At 40.1% G+C, this 21685-nt stretch overlaps 1 protein-coding gene across 1 annotated transcript in view; it reads left to right on the top strand.

Annotated features, from left to right (window-relative positions):
• Ltn1 (listerin E3 ubiquitin protein ligase 1) overlaps positions 1–21685 on the top strand; it is a 39029-nt gene that overhangs the window by 552 nt on the left and 16792 nt on the right. The window contains exons 2-16 of the mRNA XM_029544493.1: positions 540–730; positions 2505–2640; positions 4504–5310; positions 5583–5624; positions 8196–8385; positions 8878–9117; positions 10498–10651; positions 11424–11568; positions 11976–12162; positions 14343–14502; positions 15747–15851; positions 18131–18273; positions 19914–20049; positions 20216–20360; positions 21333–21546. Of these exons, the coding sequence (XP_029400353.1) occupies positions 540–730; positions 2505–2640; positions 4504–5310; positions 5583–5624; positions 8196–8385; positions 8878–9117; positions 10498–10651; positions 11424–11568; positions 11976–12162; positions 14343–14502; positions 15747–15851; positions 18131–18273; positions 19914–20049; positions 20216–20360; positions 21333–21546 (2995 nt within the window). The remainder of the gene's footprint in view (positions 1–539; positions 731–2504; positions 2641–4503; positions 5311–5582; positions 5625–8195; positions 8386–8877; positions 9118–10497; positions 10652–11423; positions 11569–11975; positions 12163–14342; positions 14503–15746; positions 15852–18130; positions 18274–19913; positions 20050–20215; positions 20361–21332; positions 21547–21685) is intronic.

Raw genomic sequence — 21685 nt, 5'->3', positions numbered from 1 at the left:
TCACTGCCCAACTCTTTTTCTAATTCTTGACATTCACATTCTCATCAGCTGTAATATTTTGGTTGCTCTTAGTTTTTAGTTTTAAGAATTTGACTCTGCTTGTGGACGTTGTACATCGTGGTGCGCACTAGGCTCCGCACCACGATGTACAACGTCCACATGGGATTTGAACTCTGGACCTTTGGAAGAGAAGTCGGATGCTCTTACCCACTGAGCCATCTCACCAGCCCCCACTGCTTGATTCTTTTTTTTTTTTTTTTTTAAAGATTTATTTATTTGTTATATGTAAGTACACTGTAGCTGTCTTCAGACACTCCAGAAGAGGGCATCTGATCTTGTTATGGATGGTTATGAGCCACCATGTGGTTGCTGGGATTTGAACTCTGGACCTTTGGAAGAGAAGTCGGATGCTCTTACCCACTGAGCCATCTCACCAGCCCCCACTGCTTGATTCTTATTCTTGAGATTTGCTTTCTCTTATCTGTGAAACACACTTACAATTTTTAATTACTATTGTAATTTTTCTCTCTTTTGGTTAGGACTGTTGGTTTCATGTAAATGCCAAGAAAAGTGTGTTTCCGAAGCTGATGGCCATGATCCGGGAGGGTGGCCGGGGCCTCGCTGCTGTTATCTATCCTTACCTCTTACCGTTCATCAGCAAACTCCCTCAGTCCATCACAGAGCCAAAGCTGGACTTCTTCAAAAACTTCCTCACCTCTCTAGTTACCGGGTAAGCAAATACATTTCTTTTTACTTTAAAAATTACGTTTATTATTTATTGTGTGTGTCGTGGTGTATGTATGCTTGTACACACACAAACATATGTATGTGTGCTGTTGTGTGTATGTTTGTATGAGGTTCAGAGTGTGGGTTGCAGGAACCTTTTCTGTCTTTCTGTCATGTAGGTTCTAGGGATTGGACTTGTGTATTCAGACTCTATGACAAGTGCTGTTACTCACTGAGCCATCTTGCCAGCCTAAATCCTGTTTTTAAGAGCAAAAGGAGGGGCTGGTGAGATGGCTCAGCAGGTAAGAGCATTGACTGCTCTTCCGAAGGTCCGGAGTTCAAATCCCAGCAACCACATGGTGGCTCATAACCATCCATAACAAGATCTGACTCCCTCTTCTGGAGTGTCTGAAGACAGCTACAGTGTACTTACATATAATAAATAAATAAAATCTTAAAAAAAATAGAATTGTATAGATACGCTATAAGTCTGCATATTAAAAAAAAAAGCAAAAGGAGTTTTTCTTGCTTTTATTCTCATAGTTTTCCTTCCAATTTGAATTTCACCATTTTTCCTTCTTTTGTTAAACACTTCAAGCTTTCAGAGAGCTAGGAATGAGGGAGTGCAGCACAGTGCTGCAGCATGGGCTGGGCTGGGCTGGGCTGGGCTGCGTGCAAAAGAGCCTCGGCCTCTGCCTCTTGGGTGGCTGGGGTTGTAGGACATGCGCTGTAGCCAACCCACTTGTGTTTTTGAAAACTGCCCAGGCTTTTGTGGTAGTAGCCAGTACAAAGATAAAAACAAAAACAGTGAAATGTCTAAATAGAAATGGACCATATTCTAAATGAGTCATAGTACTTTCATATCGTCAGATACAGATGCCCAAATCCATGTTAGAACCCTTAAGGACCTGTGATGCATGTGGTTCAACTGCCTAGATTCACGTGTGAGGTCCCAGGTTCCACACCCCAGTTCCAAAACAGTTACTTCTTCTTAACACTTTAAACAGTTCACCTCATTTATGGTTCAATGAATGACATGAATACTTTATTATGATCAATTATGATAATTATTACAACTAATCAATTGTTGATTAATGACTAAACTTTAATAATTAGTTAGATATCACATTTTAAATATCACAATCTCTTTCATGTTTCATCTTTTGTATTTACAGATTGATTAACACATAAGCAGGAAATATGTCTTAGGTTTGAAAATAAGCTCTTTCTTTTTCTAATTCTTTTTTTTTTTCTTTTGAGACAGGGTTTCTCTGTGTAGCCCTGGCTGTCCTGGAACTCGCTCTGTAGACCAGGCTGTCCTCGAACTCAGAAATCCGCCTGCCTCTGCCTCTCAAGTGCTGGGATTAAAGGCGTGAGCCATCACTGCCCAACTCTTTTTCTAATTCTTGACATTCACATTCTCATCAGCTGTAATATTTTGGTTGCTCTTAGTTTTTAGTTTTAAGAATTTGACTTTTGGGGGCTAGAGAGATGACTTAGTGGTTAAGAGTACTCACTGCTCTTCCAGAGGTCTGAGTTCAATTCCCAGCAACCACATGGTGACTCACAACCATCTGTAATGGGGTCTGATGCCCTCTTCTGGAGTGTCTGAAGACAGCTACAGTGTACTCACGTACATTAAAAAAAAAAAAAAAGAAAGACTTAAAATTTGACTTAAGAGTTTTTATTCAGTAGGACTCCTTTTTAATGTCTTTTGTGATTCTGAGCTCTTCTTTTCTTCTGGGAGAATAATCCTCAGCTGCTACTTTACTTCCCAGGCTGTCAACAGAGAGGGCCAAATCGAGCTCTTCTGAGTGCTCAGCTGTCATCTCGGCGTTTTTTGAATGCTTGCGGTTTATAATGCAACAGAACTTAGGCGAGGGGGAGATGGTACAGATGCTTATCAATGAGCAGGTACGTTTGTAAATCCTCCGTGCTTGGCACACAGAAGAAAGACTCAAGCTCACTGTGTCTCTTGATGGTTTTTGGCAGTTAGCCTTCCAAATAATTTCACTTTAAAGTTTACAAATTGAATATTATTTTATGTATATGAGTACACTGTAACTGTCTTCAGACACACCACAAGAGGGCATCAGACCCCATTACAGATGGTTGTGAGCCACCATGTAGTTGCTGAGTATTGAACTCAGGACCTCTGGAAGAGCAGTCTTAACCACTGAGCCATTTCTCTAGCCCTGAATAGTATATTTCTGACTGTATGAATAAAAATTCTATATTGTCAGTTGTTATTGTAATATCCATAGACTAATTTACCATATCCTGTCTCTGGATTTAAATCCCTGACTTCTTTATAACGAGACAGTGTGAAACATAAGTTGCATGGCTCTTTTGGTGCTGTGTAGTAAGGTTTCAATTATTCAGTAATAATCTTATTTCTCAAATGCTCATATGCATTTACCCTTTTATGACCAGTTCTGTTTGACTATGAGATCTACAATAAGAGCAGGTTCAATGATTATAGAAGCTTGTATATTTGATAACATCTTAGATTCCCTGCTATCTTTGGTTTTTCGAGACAGAGTATCTTTGTGTAGTCCTGGCTGTCCTGGAACTAGCTCTATAGTCCAGTCTGTCATTGGACTCAGAGTACATCCTGCCTCTGCTGTGCTGGTATTAAAGATATGTACCACCACCGTCCAGCTGTCTCTGTTTCCTTAAAGATTTTATGTATGTGTGTGTGGAGGGGGGGGTGGCTATATGCATGTGTGAGTGTAGGCACCTGATGATCTAGTTGAAGTATTCAAATCCCCTGGAGCTGGAGTTAGAGGTAGTTGTGAAGTAGCTGTTATTGGTGCTGGGAACGGAACTCTAGTCATCCACAAAGCAGTACATGCTCTTGACTACTGAGCCATCTCTCTAGCCCTATTACCATCTCTTACCTGCCTGCCTGCCTGCCTTCCCCTTTCTCTCCCCCTTCTCTTCCTCTCTCCTTCCCTCCCCTACCTTTGTTCCTTCTTTCCTTTCTTCTCTCTCCAGGTTTTTTTTTGTTGAGACAGGGTTTCTCTGTGTAGTCCTGGCTGTCCTGGAACTCACTTTGTAGACCAGGCTGGCCTCGAACTCAGAAATCCACCTGCCTCTGCCTCCCAAGTGCTGGGATTAAAGGTGCGCACCACCACGCCCGGCTCTCTCCAGGTTTTTGAGACAGGATTTCTCTGTGTAGCTGGCAGTCCTAGCACTCGCTCTGTAGAGCTCCATCTGGCTCCATCTTGTACCTTTCTAATTCAGGAAAGGTATTCTGAATTTTTGGTGCCTAAGTGCTCCAGTTATCTTTCAAATGACTTAATACAAGGTCTTATGTAGCCTGGCCTGGCCATCAACAAGAGCTTCCACTTCTCAAGGGCTAGAATTACAGGCATACACCAAAAACTGATTGATCTTAGAAGATACAAAGAAAACTGGATTATGAATTATGGTTGATCACATAACATTGAGGTGGAATAGAGTGAAATTGTGAGTTACTGTTTTTCAGATATGTGAGGGGGAAAAACAGTTATGACCAAATAGGAGGAGGGAGGGAGGCAGGCAGGCATACGTGCCTCAATGAGTGCCAGAGGATGGCTTCATGTACTGTTCTCAGGACTCCACTCCTCTTGCTTTTTGAGGTTGGGGATTGAACTGAGGTCTCCCTCCTTGCTTGGCATGCACTTTACTGACCGGGCCATCTCCCTGGTCCTCAAATAGGAGGCTTTATACTGCTTTAACTTTGTTTAAACTCTCTTGAAAACTAAAATTTAAAACTTGTGCCTTCTCTTTCAGTTGATCCCATTTATTGATACAGTTCTCAAAGACTCAGGATTGCAACATGGGCCGATGTTTAACCATTTAGCAGACACGTTAAGTTCTTGGGAAACCAAAGCAGACGTAGAACAAGATGCTGAAACTGTTTACAACTTGGAGAACGTTCTGCTGAACTTCTGGGAGAGACTGTCAGAGATCTGCATTGAGAAAGTCAGTGAGCCAGAAGCAGATGTGAGGTCTGTTTTGTGTGTGTCTAGCCTAGTAGGGGTCCTGCGGGAGCCAGAGAGCTCACTGAAGTCACACAGAAAGAAAAATGGTCAGGTCAGGTTTGCCATCGATATCATTGAAGCTCATAGAGGGGATGAAAAGTCTGTGTCTTCAGGAGAGAACAGCGAGGGCTCTGACAGAGGAACGCAGTCTCCTCTCAGTAATAAACCCTCAGACCTAGTATCTCCTTTAAGGAAGAAACCTCTGGAAGACTTAGTCTGTAAGCTGGCAGAGGTGAGCATTAGCTTTGTCAACGAGCGGAAGTCAGAGCAGCACCTGCAGTTTCTCTCCACGCTGCTCGACTCATTCTCCTCAGGCCAAGTATTTAACATTCTCCTCAGTGACAAACAGGAGAATGTCGTCAAAGCCAAACCTCTGGAAATAACCAAACTTGCAGAAAAAAATCCTGCAGTTAAGTTCTTATATCATAAATTGATCGGCTGGCTAAATGACAGCCAGAAGGAGGATGGAGGCTTCCTGGTGGACATCTTGTATAGTGCCCTCCGATGCTGTGACAGTGGTGTGGAAAGGAAAGAAGTCTTGGATGATCTAACCAAGGTACGATTGTCATCTGACTGTTATAAACATCCTTGTTGTGTGTGATAAGAATAAGCATGGGAGCTGTTTGTGGGTCCTCACTGGACTCTGAATGTCACTTTAAAGACAACATCCTCTTCCTTGATTTGGGAAGTTCTGATGAAAAGGTTGATAACAAGAGTTCCTTAGCTTGACTGCCTACATGAGCCAGTTTGTTTGGGATGTGCAGAGCTTCAGTCATTTTTTTAAAGCTTGTGGATTTGTCCTTAACTCTCCAACTTTGTATGTTTCAGGAGGACCTAAAATGGAGTTCTCTTCTTCAGGTCATTGAAAAGGTATTTTAACCCCCTCTCCCCTTTCCCTTTCTCTTTTTCAATTTATGTGTGTGGATACAGAAATTAAAACCGCAGTCCTAGTCTCAGGCTGACTGAGGTCAGGTGTCTGATGGAGCACATCCTTCCAGGTGTAAATTCTAATGAGAGACCGACTGAAGAGGCCGGTTGGGTTTTTAGCTCCTGATACAGCATTGTGTTGTATTCTAAAGGGGGCTCTAAGGTTTCTTCTGCTCTTCATGGTCTATAGAAGTTAAGCAGATAATTCTAGACTTGACTGAACACATCTGGAAATTCTTTTTCCTGTGTGGAGGGCTGTGCAGGAGGTGAGAATGTCTCAGCCCTGTGCAGTTTGCTGATACTAAAGGAGCCAGATGAAATCAAAGGATGCAATCCAGAAAAATTTTAAAAAGACTTTGGTTATTTTTTCTTAGTGATGATTTAAATGGCATAGCTAACTTTTTGACTGTAGATGTTTCTGATGAACTACTTAAAACTTAAAACACCTCCTCTTAGAGCATATTTTACTGATCTGTCTAGTTTACATGAATTTATGTTTTTCTTTTTTTAAAGTGGTAGTGAAAAATCTAAAATAAAATTAGCTATCCTAAGAATTTCTTTTCTTGTTTTCCTCTTTGCTATGCTGGGGATTGAACCCAGAGCCTCCGACATGCTTAGCAAGCATTCTGTCCCTGAGCTATGCTTCAATCCTATGGTAGTTCTATGTAGAGTTCAGGGATGATGAAGTATAGTCACATTATTTTTTAATTTTCCCGAAACTACATCATGGTTGTTAGTGTAGCTCAAAGGTAGAGCACTTGCTAGGTGTGTTTGAGGTCCCAGGTTTGATTTGTAGCAGTACAAAAAAAAAAATGAAAAATCAAATAGACAAAAACCCCTTTCAATTATGTTCATAAAATTCTCAATTTTGCCAGTTGGTTTACCTTTTACAAAATGTAAGTACAGACTATGTTTTGACCATTTACTAGAATTATAGTTTCCAGGCACACAGTTACTTTTGTTTAGTATTCTGTAAGCAAGCTACGTGAAGATCTAGTCAGCTGCTTGTTAGGCCCTGAATCAGAACAGAGAGAGTCAATCATTTAGTAAGAGTCAGCTGGTACATACTCGGTGGGTAACGGTGCTTGCTGAGCCTGTGACCTGAGTTTGATTCTAGGGACTCACGTGGTTGAAGGAAAGAACCAATTCTTGCAGTTTGTCCTATGATCTCCATACCTGTGCCATAGGTTGTGTGTCCACACACATACAATAAGTAAGTAAGCATATCTTGCACATGCAAGCATTCACGAATGTGCACACACACACACACACACACACACGCTACATATGTAATTGTTTAGAACTAAGAAAAGAATAAATCTATATCTACCCACTCAACATGAGCTGTATGTGCCTGGCATCTTGGGGCTTGTGTCTGTTTAGAGGAAAGTCTCCCTGAGTTGGGTTTATAAGACTCCAGTTCTTGGGGCTTCTGGGACTTCTGGCCGTCCTGCTCCTTACAGCTGCAGAGGCTTTCACTAGCCGCGCTGTGAATGATGCACTGTGATGCTAACATTTGTGTCTCACTAACTTGAAAGACATTATACTCAGAAATTTTTCTCGATGGGAGGGAAATCTGAAGATTAAACCTGTTGGTTTATAAATTAGGAATTGGACCCAGGTTGGTTGAGAGATTGGTCAAAGATCATAAGGCTAGCTTAATGATAAGGCTTAGATTGAAATGTTAGCTCTGATTGTCTATAAATTTTTAATATAAAAGTTAAGCAGTTTTTAGTCACTACCCAACATGCACTTGGGTTTTCTTTTTTTCCAGGCTTTGAAATGAACCAAGTTGCAAATCCTTTCTTCTCAGCCTTTAAAGCAAAAGAAGCTCTGGGAACATGGATCAGCGTGGTTTTGGGGGTGGATTTACAAGTTTTTTTCTCTTCCCCACTCAACAAAAATAAAAAAGTTACCATTAGATACTTGGCTCTAGGTGCTCTGTTTCAGAGGCCCTGGGGAAGTAAGCCCCATTGTTCATATCGGATTTTAGAGAAATCAATGAACAAAAGCGTACCATCAGGAGGCCATTTATAAACTCTTCAGAGTTCATTCACTGTTCATCGAACATATCTTCAGGGTTGGCAGCAGGTATCAAAGAAGTTTAAAATGGTGTCTGCTGACAAGAAACTCAAAGTCTTACTTCAAAGACAAGACACACACACACACACACACACACACACACACACGAAACATCTATACAATAATACTTTCCAGTCCCTGCTTTAGAAAGTCAGAGAAAAGTGGGCAGAGAGAAGAAAGTTAGTCTTGGGCTAGAATGGATGGGGAGATTTTGAAATACACATGGCATTTGTATGGATTTGATATGTGGGAATCTGTGTGGTTGGGGTAATGTAACCGAGCTGGGGAGTGATTGTCACCAGGGTTATTGGGGACAGGAAGACAGCATGGGGGAGAGCTGGGACTACGGATGGAGGGAGCCAGTAGGATCTGCACACAATTCTGGACACATCTTTTGATGTTGCTTTTAATCTTTAATTTTATGGTTTTTAGGCATGTTCTAGTTCAGATAAACATGCTTTAGTAACTCCCTGGCTAAAAGGCAGTATTCTTGGAGAGAAATTGGTTGCCTTGGCAGACTGTCTTTGTGGTAAAGACTTGGAATCCACAACATCTTCTGAATCCCACTCATCAGAACAGTGGAGTCTTCTAAGACTGACGTTATCCCAACATGTCAAAAACGGTAGGGAATACAACTTCGGCTTCATAGCAGGGTTTATAATCCTTTCTACCTCCTGGGGGGATTCCATCCTTTTAATTTGATTATTGGTGGTGGAGATAAGAGATGTTTTCTCAGATACCTTACATCATTTGTTATACCGTGTTTGTTACATGGTATGACTCAAGATGTGTAATGTTATTCATTTTGATTTAAAATTCTTTCAATATTATAAAGTAGCTTACTCTTGAATTTTATAGCCCATTGCTGAGTTTTACTTTAAAATTTATTTTTAAAACTTGAGGGCTTTTATGTTAGAGTGCAGATTGACTTTTTAAATATTTTTTGTTTATATATATATATATATATATATGTGTATATATATGTATATGTAATGGTTTTAAAAAGCAAATACAAAACATCAGAAAAAAATGACTGCTAGCCTAGGCCAGGGGAAGGTATTTTCAAAATACATTGTTAATACTCTTTACATGTTTTTTTTTTTTTTTTTTGTAGATTACTTGATTGGAGAAGTATACGTTGGAAGAATTATTGTTAAACTCCATGAGACTTTATCTAAAACAAAGGACTTATCAGAAGCGGCAAACAGTGACTCTTCAGTGTCTTTTGTCTGTGATGTGGTTCATAGCTTCTTCAGTTCAGCAGGAGGAGGCTTGCTAATGCCACCATCTGAGGACTTGTTATTGACTCTCTTTCAGTTATGCGCTCAGAGCAAAGAACGGACACACTTGCCAGGTAATAGCCTGCTGCTCAGGCATTTTCTAGGAAATCTCTGGCTCTGACCTTGTTGAGTGTGAGTGCCCAGGCTTATTACTTGAATTGTAATGTGTTTGTTAGCTTACAGAACTTTGAGGAAATAGTGCTGTCATAGTCCTAGCTCTAAAAACCCAGCTGAAAATAATTACGTAGATGATAGTTCTAAAGTGCATGCTTGATATCAAGGAAACAGTTTTCAAGGGGCCATACTAGATGATTTAAGAATCTTAGCCTTTCAACTCAGTAGCATTAACAGGGGAATGTCATTTCTTTTAAAATTACACTTGTTTTGTATGGGGATTTGTTGTTCACTGTGAACTGTGTGGAAGTCAGAGGACAACATGTAGGGTTGGTTCTCTCCTTCTACCACTGGTGTCAGGGATGGAACTCCGGTACTCAGGCTTAGGGCCAGCAAAGAGATCTGCTTGCCTCTGCTCTCTAGTGCTGGGATGAAAGGTGTGCACCACTATGTCTGCTGTACCTCATTTCTCAATGACTGTAGTCCTTATTTATAAAGGGATAAGAATACTAATACTGAATCTTTTATTATAAAATGTATTAAGTCTTGATTATGAAAAATGAAATTGAAATTGTCTTGTAAGGACTAAGTTTTTGCTCGCTGTATTCAAATTTATCTGAGAAAGGGACAGAAAAAAAAATATTGATGAGATTGGGCATGGTGGTGCATGCCTTTAATCCCAGCACTCAGTTGGCTCAGACTGGAGAGTCTCTATGAGGTTGAGGCTAACCTATTTCACATAGTGAGGGCCAGGCTAGCCAGGCCAGCAGGGTTACCCAGGGAGACCCTGTCACAAAAATAAACAAACACTACAAATACCATTTCTTTAATACTAACCTTTTCTGTTGGAAAAGGTAGTTTGTCAAAGGACCCCTGTTTTTTTTTTTTTTTTTTTTTTTAAGATTTATTTATTTATTATATCTAAGTACACTGTAGTTGTCTTCAGACACTCCAGAAGAGGGCATCAGATCTTGTTAGGGATGGTTGTGAGCCACCATGTGGTTGCTGGGATTTGAACGCCGGACCTTCGGAAGAGCAGTCGGGTGCTCTTACCCACTGAGCCATCTCACCAGCCCCCGGACCCCTGCTTTTGATTAGGAAGTTCAGGAGAGGGAAAATAGCTACCTTATCATTCTACAATATTATGGTGTAGGCTAGCTTGCATTATTCTGTGAATATGACAGTTAATTTCTTTTGGCAATGAATTTAATTTTGTATTTTGTTTTAAAATAACATTTTAAAGATCTTAGATCTATAGCAAATTTGTTTCCAATGTTTTATACTGAGAAGAGTTTATTTATAGTGAGATTACAAATTATCGCTAATACCTTGATTTTTAGATTTTCTGATCTGTAAACTGAAGAATACTTTGCTTTCTGGCGTAAATTTATTGGTCCATCAAACTGCAAGTACATATGAGCAGAGTACCTTCCTACGTTTGTCTGTTCTGTGGCTGAAGGACCAGGTACAGTCTTCAGCTTTGGATAACACAAGGTAACATTTTGTGCACAGTTACACGGTGTCCGTTATATACTGTCTCCTTCTGGCTGTGGGAATGCATGCTATACTCCCAGCCTTCAGATGGATCACAAATCACAGGCCGTTCTGGACTACATAGTGAGAATTCAGTCTTAAAAAGGAAAAAAGTTCATGATTAGTGAGTTACAATCTGTTTAAGACACTTATAAAACTATAGACTGTCCAGATTTTTTAAAAACTTGACTTAACATTATTCCTTTAAGTTGATAACAGAGCAGTTAGTTACCTGCTAAACTATCTGTAGTCAGTGGCATGGTTGTGATATTATTCTGTGTTAAATATTTCAGATTGTTAACTATGATCTTTAATGTCCACCATATATACTAATTGTCCTTGATTGTGCATTTTTAAGATACTGGGTTACAAGAATATTTTACATAGCTGTCCATATAATGAACTTGAAAACAATGCATGTAGTGTCTTTGGGGTTGGGTAAAACAATCATCCTCTTACCATTTAGGAAGGTAGTTGTGCTTCAGGCATTCTGTATCCGAAAACAGTCATCCACTCCACCCCGGGATAGAAGCATCACCCAGTTTCACATTATAAACGTGAGACTGAGTCCCAGATTTGCGTCTCTGTGTCTGAGGTCTGGTGGACGGTAGGACAGATCCCTTCTTTCTCTCTGTCTGTACTAGTGTGCTGTTTCTCTCATTGGTGTTTACTGTGTCCTAGCTTGTGGAATTGCTTGTACCCTAACTACAGTGCTTCTTTTCTTTGTTTTTAGTCTTCAGGTCCTCTTGTCTGCTGCTGGAGATTTGCTGGGTACTCTTGTAGAGAGTGAGGACACTTCTCTTCTTGGAGTTTATATTGGAAGTGTAATGCCCAGTGACAGCGAGTGGGAAAAGATGAGGCAGGCTCTTCCTGTTCAGGTGTGTCTAACGCTGCAGCGCACATCTCATTCTGGAGCTCTAGTCCAGTCAGGCTTCAGTCTTTTTATGCTGGAGTAGAAAAAAGTTAGAAGGATTTCTTGCATTGCTCTGAACATTAATAACAGTTGATATTAATGAAATATGCCTTTGATACTGGCATCAGCCTCATGTAAAGTGAAGAAGGTCTGGTTCTCTTAGGGATCCTGAAGTGAGCATGGGGTTGACTGCTCTGATACAAGGCAAGCTTCTGAGCTACCTCACTTTTACGTAAACTGCATAGTCTAGTAGCCTCATATGAACAAAAGAAACTGGATGAATGTAGTGAACAAAAATTGGAAATCTGTAAATAATAAGCCATTTAGACTGTCGAGTGCATTTGCACACACTTGAGTGTGTTCTATTTACAGTGGTTACACAGGCCGCTTCTAGAGGGGAGGCTGAGTGTGAATTATGAGTGCTTCAAGACAGAGTTTAAGGAACAAGACACAAGGACTCTTCCCAACCATCTGTGCACGTCATCGTTATTGAGCAACATGATCTTAGTTGCCCAGAAAAAGAAAATAGTCCTAGAAGACAACGTCCTTGAGAAAATAAGTAAGTATCTGTGAGGTTCAGGTAGGCACTCTGTGATCTTGTTTGGTGTTCAGCATACTTTGGTTTAAATTTTATTTAAACCAGTTATTTTATTCAAGCTGGCATAACATCCTGGGTGTATGGAGATCCTGCGTCATGTGCCCTGAAGAAAGTAGGTGTGATGTCAGGATTCTGAAATTTCTCTTGTGTGTTGAACACACATGGCTCTCATTATTTTACTAGCAAGTAAGGACTCAAATATTGAAACTCAAGATTTAGAACCTCAGCATGTTTCCCCATTCATAGTATTGTAGGTGTGCTCTGTACACAGTAGTATTCAAGATAAAAAATTTACATACACTTGAGAGAATACGTGTTCTGTGAAAGGAAGGTGAAACTTCATTTGGCTATTGAATGCCACATTTAATGTACATTGCTATCTCTGTCCAAACATAAGGCTAGACATTGATGATGTGTTCTTGTTGTGCTAAGCTGGTGTATTATTTTAATCTGTTTGTGTATGTGCGGGTGCTCCCGGAAGCCACAAGACCATTTCACACTGCCGTTGAAGCTAGTGTCACAGGCAGTTTTCAGTGGGTTGACATGGCTTCTGGGAACGGAACCCAGGCCTTACTGGAGGTGCAGCAATAGCTTTTAACTAGTGAGCCATTTCTCTAGCTCCTTTGCCCTTCTCTTCTCTTCTCTTCTCTTCTCTTCTCTTCTCTTCTCTTCTCTTCTCTTCTCTTCTCTTCTCTTCTCTTCTCTCTCTCTCTCTCTCTCTCTCTCTCTGACAAAAATCTCAGCTTCCCTTAACCTACCTAGTATTGTTTGTTTTGTTTTGTTGTTTTTTTAAGATTTGTTTTTATTTTTAAGTATGTGTGTGGGTATGGGTAGGTACATGTGAATGCACATGTCCTCAGGCCAAAGAACTTGGACTGTTGGAGTTACAGCTATAGGTGGCTGTGAGTTATCTGGCATGGGTGCTAGGAACCAAATGTGGCAAGTGCTCTTAACTGCTGAACCATCGCTCTAGCCCTTACTTTTTTGTTTTTTAATTTTTTTGTTTTATTGTTTTTTTGTTTTTGTTTTTGTTTTGTAGACCATCCTGACCTTGAACTCACTGAGATCTGCCTGCCTCTTCCTCCTGAGTGTCAGGATTGAAGGTGTGTGCTATCTCCACTCTTGGCCCAGTTTCTTTTACCTTTTATAACTTGCTAGGTGCAGTACAGCTAGGGTTTTCTTCAATGTCTAGTAAATTAGGGCTCTGTTCAGAAGAGAGGTGGTATTTGTTTTGATATGGAGCCTCACTGAATTACCATATTGGTCTCTAATTTCTCTCACTCCAGCCTCTCTGGTGCCTGGGCCTATAGGTACATGACACCACACCCCAGGGTTAGGATTAGGGTTAGTGTACTGGTTTATGACAGACAGCTGTTGTCACTTTCATTATTTTTTTTAATTGTTTTTATGGTGAGCACAGCTGTTAGAATTGGGTAGACAGGTGAAAGTGCTCTAAGGGCTAGCCACCATGTCTTCTACTCTACGATGGCTGTGTTTTATAGCAAGCAAAAGTGAAAGAAGAAATTACAAGTACCCGAGGGAAGTAGCAGAGAGTTAGCAAAACGTCATCATACTGAGCAATCACAGCATCCAGGGAGTAAACTGAAGGTAACATCTTCAAATTAAGTTTACAAATGTCCAGCAGAAATCAGCTGAGGAAACCCAACTGAGGCGTAAGTTGAGTTCCTGTTTAGCCTTGGTCAGAACAGTGTCACCCCAATAAGGCTTGCATATCAAAGAATGAATGGCATCAAGTAACACCGTCAAAGCAGGCATGTATCGGTCATCTATCTGTCTCTCCACTATCAACTCAAGAATAGACCAGGGGGAGCTTGTCTTGTTCCCCTCTCTCCATGGATGAGCAGCTTGCGTCCTTTTCCCATCGCAGGCGTTTTCAGGGCGTGAGACAGATAGCTTTCTCCTTGTTCTCACTGCCATGTTCTCAGTGCCCTCAGCTGCTTACTGACTTTCTCCTTGGTACAGAGGTAGGAAACCAGCTTGTCCCTTGACAAGTTTTGGAGGAGACAAGGGAGAGCCTGAAACTTAGCTTTCCACAAGCTTAGATAGTACAAGACCGTTGAGTCATCTTTTGGTTCTGTACAGTGTATGCCTTTGATAACTGACTGTGTCCATTCTGTTAGTTGCAGAGCTGCTGTATTCACTGCAGTGGTGTGAAGAACTCGACAATCCGCCATCTTTCCTAAGTGGATTTTGTGGAATCCTTCAAAAAATGAATATAAGTTACAGCAACTTATCTGTACTTGGTGATACTTGTAGCCTCTTGCAGCTGTTATTTGACAGGTAAGACGCCCTTTCAATTTGCTTTTAAATTGGCTTTCCCTTCTGTAAGATGTAAACCCAGTCTGTGCTTTTGTTTCAGTCAGAGTGTTGATCTGAAGCCCTTTCAATAGTGTCTCGGTTTGGGTCTTACTACTGTGAAGAGACACTGTGGCCAAGACAGCTCTTACAAAGGACAACATTTAATTGGGGCTGGCTTACAGTTTGTCCGTAACTGTCCTCATAGTGAGAAGCATGACAGCATGCAGGCAGACAAGGAGCTGGGAATTCTATACCTTGATCCAAAGCCAGCAGAGGGCGACTTTAACATACTGCGCTTAGCTTGAGCATATGAGACCTTAAAGCCCCGCCTCCATAAGGACTCACTTCCTCTAACAAGGCCACACCTCCTCAAACAAGGCCACACCTTCTAATAGTGCCACTCCCTGTGGGCCAAGGATTCAAACACATGAGTCTATGGGGGCTGAAAACATTTTTTTTAATTTGTTACATGTGATTGATCTTCCCATTCCTTTCAAATTAAATTTAATTGTATCTTAATTGCACCTGTAATGTAACTATGCGTTTCTCTTCCGCAGATGAAGAAAATGGATTATGAAAATAGTTCTTGTAGCATTATGGTAGTTAGATGTTGAATGACATTATTTTGTTTTAGTTTACCAGTATTCTGAATATGCTTTACAGTATGAGGGTACCAGACTTTGTCTGGAGCATCTGTCCGTACTAACTTAGCTTTCTGGGCATAGGGATGCAGAAGGGTGATAGAGGCAGGCAGGTCTCTGTGAGTTAGAGCCAGTTTGGTTGCATGGCGAGATGCAGGTAGCCAAGTCTATATAGTGAGACCCTGCCTCAGAAGAGAAAAGCCAACTCCAGATTCTCACAGCTCCCTCTGCATTTAATAGTGCTTCTTTATCCTTCACTGAGACTCAGTTATTCTCTGCGAGACAGCCCTTACCAGATGTGGCTTCTGGTCTTCAAGTTAGATGTTTAAGGGCCTCTCCTATTGGATCTTGAGGTTCTTTGATATTACCTGGGAGTGAGAGCTCAGTTCCAGTTGTGAAGAACTATCTAAACTCCCTGTTTCTTGGATAATTGTGGCAGTTGAGTTTGAAGTTTTGAATGAGTTAGTGATCCAGATTTATTTAATTTTATAGAAGGAATCAGCATTTTAAAATCATAACAATTTTCAGAATGATTGATCCAATCTCTATCTGTATTTAACATTCATGTTTTGCTTCTTTTTTTAGATCTAGAAAAAATGGCACACTTTGGTCTCTTATTATCGCTAAGTTGATCCTTTCCCGAAGTATTTCATCTGATGAAGTGAAACCATACTATAAAAGAAAAGAAAGGTATCCTTAGTTAATATGTTTCCACTCTGCAGTTTATTATTATAGTCGGTTACTTTGGCCATCTGTGGTTAGTGAACAGTGTAATGCATCAAAAAAGCAAGGTTTGGGAATGAGGGGATTGAATTAAGGAAATGAGAATTAAAGACTGACGGACTTGGGCTGGAGGGAGAGATGGCTCAGCGGCTAAGAGCACTGACTCCTATTCCAGAGGTTCTGAGTTCCCAGCAACCACATGTGGCTCATAACCATCTGTAATGAGATCTGGTGTCTTCTTCTGGTGTGTCTAAAGACAGCTACAGTGTACTTAGATATAATAAATAAATAAATCTTAAAAAAAAAAAAGACTGACAGATTTGAATGGCTTTGATTGGAGACATGTTTGTTGTGTTATGAGACAGGCCTCACTATACTGCCCTGGTCCACCTGGGTACACCAGTCTGCCTGCCTCAACTGCTCGAGTGCTGGAACTAAAAGGTTTTTTTTGTTGTTGTTGTTGTTTTTTGGTTGCTTTGTTTTTCTTTTTCTTTTTCTTGTTTTTGAATGAAGCATTTCTAACTTGATGCTTCATGAAACTTTATACTTAATTCAGAAAAAATTTATAAGCCTAATTTTCTTGGAATTCCTTTGGTAGGAATTACAGAGATGACTCAGTAGTTAAGAGCATTTGTTGCTCTTTCAGAGGACCTGGATTCAGTTCCCAGCACCCACGTGATGGCTCACAACCATCTATCACCCCAGATCCAGAGGATCCGACACCCACTTCGGGTCTCTGAAGGCACCAGTCATGCAAAATGCCAGTATACATAAAATAAATCTTCCGATAGGAAAACTTACCACCTTATGTGTTGCATGGAAGTGGAAAAAAATGCTCCTCTTTTTTCCTTTTGTTAATAGCTCCCTTCTTGGCCTTCTTTCCGTGATTTCCCGGTCTTACACCCTCCACTTTCCCCCAGACTCCTTAACTCTTATTTTGTGTGTTTGCCTGCAAGGATGCATGTGCACCACATGGGTATCTGGTGCTCATGGAGTCCAGAAGAGGGCATTGGATCTCTTGGAACTGAGGTTACAGGTGATTGTAACAGCCATGTGGGTGCTGGGAACTGAATTGGGGTCTTCTGTATGAGCTCTGAACCACTAGGCCATCTCTCTAGCCCTCCTCTTTTCTTAAGTAAAGGACTACTGTGTGAAAGTACATGCCAGAGTACAGGAAATGTAAAAGACAAGTAGATTGTGGCTATTTGGGGAAGCTCAGCTTTCTCATTTGTGCTTCGCTGAGGCTTACCAACAAGCACTTTGAATTTCTGACTTACCTAGAATGCTGTGTGGGCTAACTAGATTTCAGTTTCTTAAATCTTCTATAAAAATTAAGCAATTTGGGGGCTGGTGAGATGGCTCAGTAGGTAAGAGCACCCGACTGCTCTTCCGAAGGTCCAGAGTTCAAATCCCAGCAACCACATGGTGGCTCACAACCATCTGTGCAACCACATGGTGGCTCACAACCATCTGTAACAAGATCTGACTCCCTCTTCCGGAGTGTCTGAAGATAGCTACAGTGTACTTAAATATAATAAATAAATAAATTAAAAAAAAAAAATTAAGCAGTTTTATTTGAGATAGATTGATTCACTTATAGGAAGTAATAAAAGAAAAAAAAACAAAACAAAAATAAACCTCACTGATATGTATGCCCAGTTTTACCCATTGGTACCATTCTGCATAGTACATTTTGGGTTCTTACTTTTTTCGTTTTTTTGATGTTATACATTGATCCCATGGCTTTGTGAATACTGCAGAGACACATTCCACTATTAGGTGTCTGCAGTCCAGCCTACTTGTATAACAGTTAAAGGTAAAAATCATCAGAACCTAGAAAAATTATAAATGTTCATCTCAAAAATGAGAAATAAGCAGCAAAGATAAAAAGCAACAAAATAAAAATAGAAAATAGCCGTGCGTGGTGGCACGCGCCTTTAATCCCAGCACTCAGGAGGCAGAGGCAGGCGGATTTCCGAGTTCGAGGCCAGCCTGGTCTACAAAGTGAGTTCCAGGACAGCCAGGGCTATACAGAGAAACCCTGTCTCAAAAAACAAAAAAAAAAAAAAAAAAAAAAGAAAAGAAAAGAAAAATGTGGAATTAGCAGCTATTAGTTTGTTGGCTCCTTTTTTCTGGATAAGTATTTATGCATTGAACTTATTTTCCTTTTGAATAGTCTGAATAACTTCATTTTGTGAAATAGCTATGCACATATAATAGCTATAAGTAATGTTCTCTCTCAACAGTTTCTTCCCTCTAACAGAAGGTAATTTGCATACCATTCAAAGTCTCTGTCCATTTTTGTCTAAAGAAGAAAAGAAGGAATTTAGTGCTCAGTGTATACCCGCTTTTTTGGGTTGGACTAAAGAAGACCTTTGCAGTATTAATGGTAAGTCACTGGGCAGCATTCTACATTTTAATTATTCCTTGAGATTAGAGGAGGATTTCTTAGTATTAAATACAGAGGTACAAGTGGCCAAGTGCCCTTGAACTCTTACCTTCCCACCTTGTAGTTCTGTTATCTATCAGGTTGATAGTTGTTACGATGAATCCCTATGAGGTGAGGGGAGTGCATTTGAACAGAAGTGCTAGAGCCTTGAGAGAGGATTTATATCCAGAAGTGCCCATAATCGTTTATCTTCACCTATAGCAGCTCGTCATGTGGTACTGGGGTATCCAGGGTCTTCTGTGTGCTAGGCAAGCACTCTCCCACTGAGCAGCTATCTCCTTAGTCTTCCACCTGTATAGCTTGTTAAAGCTATGTCTCATTTCTCCTTAGTTAACCAGCGATTGAACATATAAAGGTAAAAGAAAAGTCTTGTGGTATTTTAAAGTTTTTGGATCTGCACTATGCTGGTTCATGTGTTTATTGATTTAATAAGCATCTCCATGCAGTTCCTGTTGTAGAGAAAACAGACAGAAGTCATGTTACATCCTGTTGTAATTGATTGTAGCAGAGCATTGGGTACTGCTATGGAAATGGCAGAAAGGAGGGAGTTTCCAGTGCTGCCCAGCATCCGTGCTAATTTCCCAAGAACAAATCCCTTAAGTGTGATGTTGAATGTTCATGTTTGAGCATGTAGGCGTATTGTAATGTCCATGTTTGAGCATGTATGTGGATCACAATGTACATGTTTGAGCATGTATACAGAATGGAATGTACATGTTTGAGTGTGGATGCGGTTTGCAAAGAGCATTCCTGGAACCCAGAATGAGTGCAGATAGTTTACTTTAGCTGACATTGAAGGTAAGAGTTTCGAGCAAAGGATGTCAGATAATAAGAAAATGAGTTTTGAAATGGTAGGGTCCTCTGGGAGTGAAGTTAGTGAGCTTCTTGGTGTAACCTCACTCACATAAGCCATTTTAAAAGTTACTCATTTGGGCACTGCTCAAGAAAGATTTTGGCTTTCAAAGTAGACTTTGTGTTTTACGGTAGTATAGTTTAAAATGCTTTAAAATTTTCATTTGTATTTTACTTTATGAAGTTCGAACATCTTGTAATATAGAAGCTTACCAGAAAGCATATGTGCTTTTTGAGTGAGTGTATTAATTCTATAATTCTACATGTTCTATTTCCTACTTTATCTAACATTTTACTCTATAGCTGTGTCTTCGTTGTTTGTTTTTGAAAGTTAAGTACATGGCTTCTGTATACAAAGGTAGAATAGACTTGCGTGAAGTCCAGTGCTGTGCATTTCCTGCTCCGTGGTCATGGAGACACAACTCTGCCCAAAGTGCTGAGGAGCTCATCTGTTGACTCTTTAGTAAAGTACCTTTGAAATAGATGTGCTTATTTTTGTTAATTTATTTATGGATACAGTCTTGTGTGTAGTCCAGTCTGGTCTGGATACCAGCATCCTCCTGCTTCCACCTCTGAAGTGCTGGGATTGCAGGAGCACACCACACCGGCCTCAAGCTGTTTTAGAAGAGTTAGCATTTGTGTATTACATGTTTCATTTTCCAATGCAGACTTTTGTTTTTAGATGGTGTTTAAAATGTATTTTCCTTTTTGCTCTGATTTCACTTTAGGAGCTTTTGGACATCTTGCCATTTTCAATTCTTGTCTGCAAACCAGAAGTATAGACGACAAACAGCTATTACATGGTATATTAAAAATTATAACAAGCTGGAGGAAACAGCATGAAGATATTTTTCTTTTCAGCTGGTAGGTAGTACTTTATTCCCATATTAAAATGTGGGCCCAGACTCTGTATTTTATACTTACAGTTGTTTTGAGGTAGCACAATTTTAGTAATATTTAAGGCATCATTTATGCATACCTGGTTTAAAATGGGATATTCTCTAATTGAATTTCTTTGCCTTTATCACAGTAATCTGTCAGAAGCAAGTCCTGAGGTCCTTGGTTTAAACATAGAAATCATGCGATTCCTTTCCTTGTTTCTGAAGTACTGCTCATACCCGCTAGCAGAGAGTGAATGGGATTTCATCATGTGTTCCATGTTGGCTTGGTTGGAGGTAATTAGCCTTATGTGTCATCCCCTATGTTGGGGCTTTGCACACTCTGTATCTCCTGACCTTTTGCTCTGGCTTTAAATCGTGACTAGTTTCTTTGTAGAGAAAACATATAAAATACTTTAAAAAACAACAAGAAACATTAAAATACTTGGTAGTTGTTCCTGCACTAGCTATTGCTGGGTAGACCAGGAAAAGAATGGTGGTTTCATGAGTCTGGGCATCAGATCTCCAAATTGCATTTAAAATCTTCTGTTAACTTGTTTTAATTTAGTATTTACAACACGCCTTTTCAGGTTAGATTTCATCATGGCAAGTATTTGGGTTTTTGTTTGTTTTTGTTTTTGTCTTTTTGGGTGTAATTATTTCTAAAGCACACTGCATAGTATGACCAAAGTAATTTATGAAAGATAAAGACATTGAGGGAGGAATTAGTGATCTTTCATGAACCAAAGCAACTAGAAAAATAGTAACTTATGAAGTAGGTTTGAGACGCACAGCAAAGTCTGTGGGGGCTGATGTGGTCCAGGTCTGCTTTTGCCTCGTCACCTGCTCGCTGTGTGAGTTAGCACTTTAGCTCCCATCTCTTCCTGATTTTATTTATTTTGAGATAACTTAATGTTCAACCTGTGGAGCTCTGAAGCATGCATATGTAATGTATTGGTAAATGCAAATATTATTTTCTTCCATACTTTATAAATTTTAAAAGTTCATTTCAAAATAAATTATTCATTGATAATTGTTAAATTCCTGGTATTTTTGAAAGTTGTTTGATGTAAACAGACATGATTTTTTTCCTGAACTATGGACTTCAACAGCCACTTTCTTTTCCTCTTCTCCCTCCTCCTCCTCCTCCTCCTCCTCCTCCTCCTCTTTCTTCTCTGATTCTCTGATCTGTGAAGATCTCCATCCTGTGCTGTTTGTGGTGTTTGGGTAGCACCTTGCTTACCTATTTTATTTCTGTCCTTTCCTTAGACAACCAGTGAGAACCAGGCTCTGTATTCTGTTCCGCTTGTGCAGCTGTTTGCCTGTGTCAGCTTTGATCTGGCCTGTGATCTCTGTGCCTTTTTTGACTCAATAACTCCAGATATTGTTGACAATCTTCCTGTAAATCTCATCAGTGAGTGGAAAGAGTTTTTTTCTAAGGGCATCCACAGTTTGCTATTACCTCTTTTGGTAAATGCTATCGGTAAGTGCAAAGGGGTATGATAATGGTAATTACTTAAAATGGCTGTTGAAAAATTTTAAATAAGCTTGCTTTTTTTTATTATTATTATTTTCTTTATTTACATTTCAAATGGTATCCCGAAAGTTTCCTATACCCCTCC

This window comes from Mus pahari, chromosome 12, assembly GCF_900095145.1.
Source record: "Mus pahari chromosome 12, PAHARI_EIJ_v1.1, whole genome shotgun sequence".
NCBI lineage: Eukaryota > Metazoa > Chordata > Mammalia > Rodentia > Muridae > Mus > Mus pahari.
Note: the sequence above shows the minus strand (reverse complement) of the source record. Positions and strands in the feature narration are given on the sequence as shown.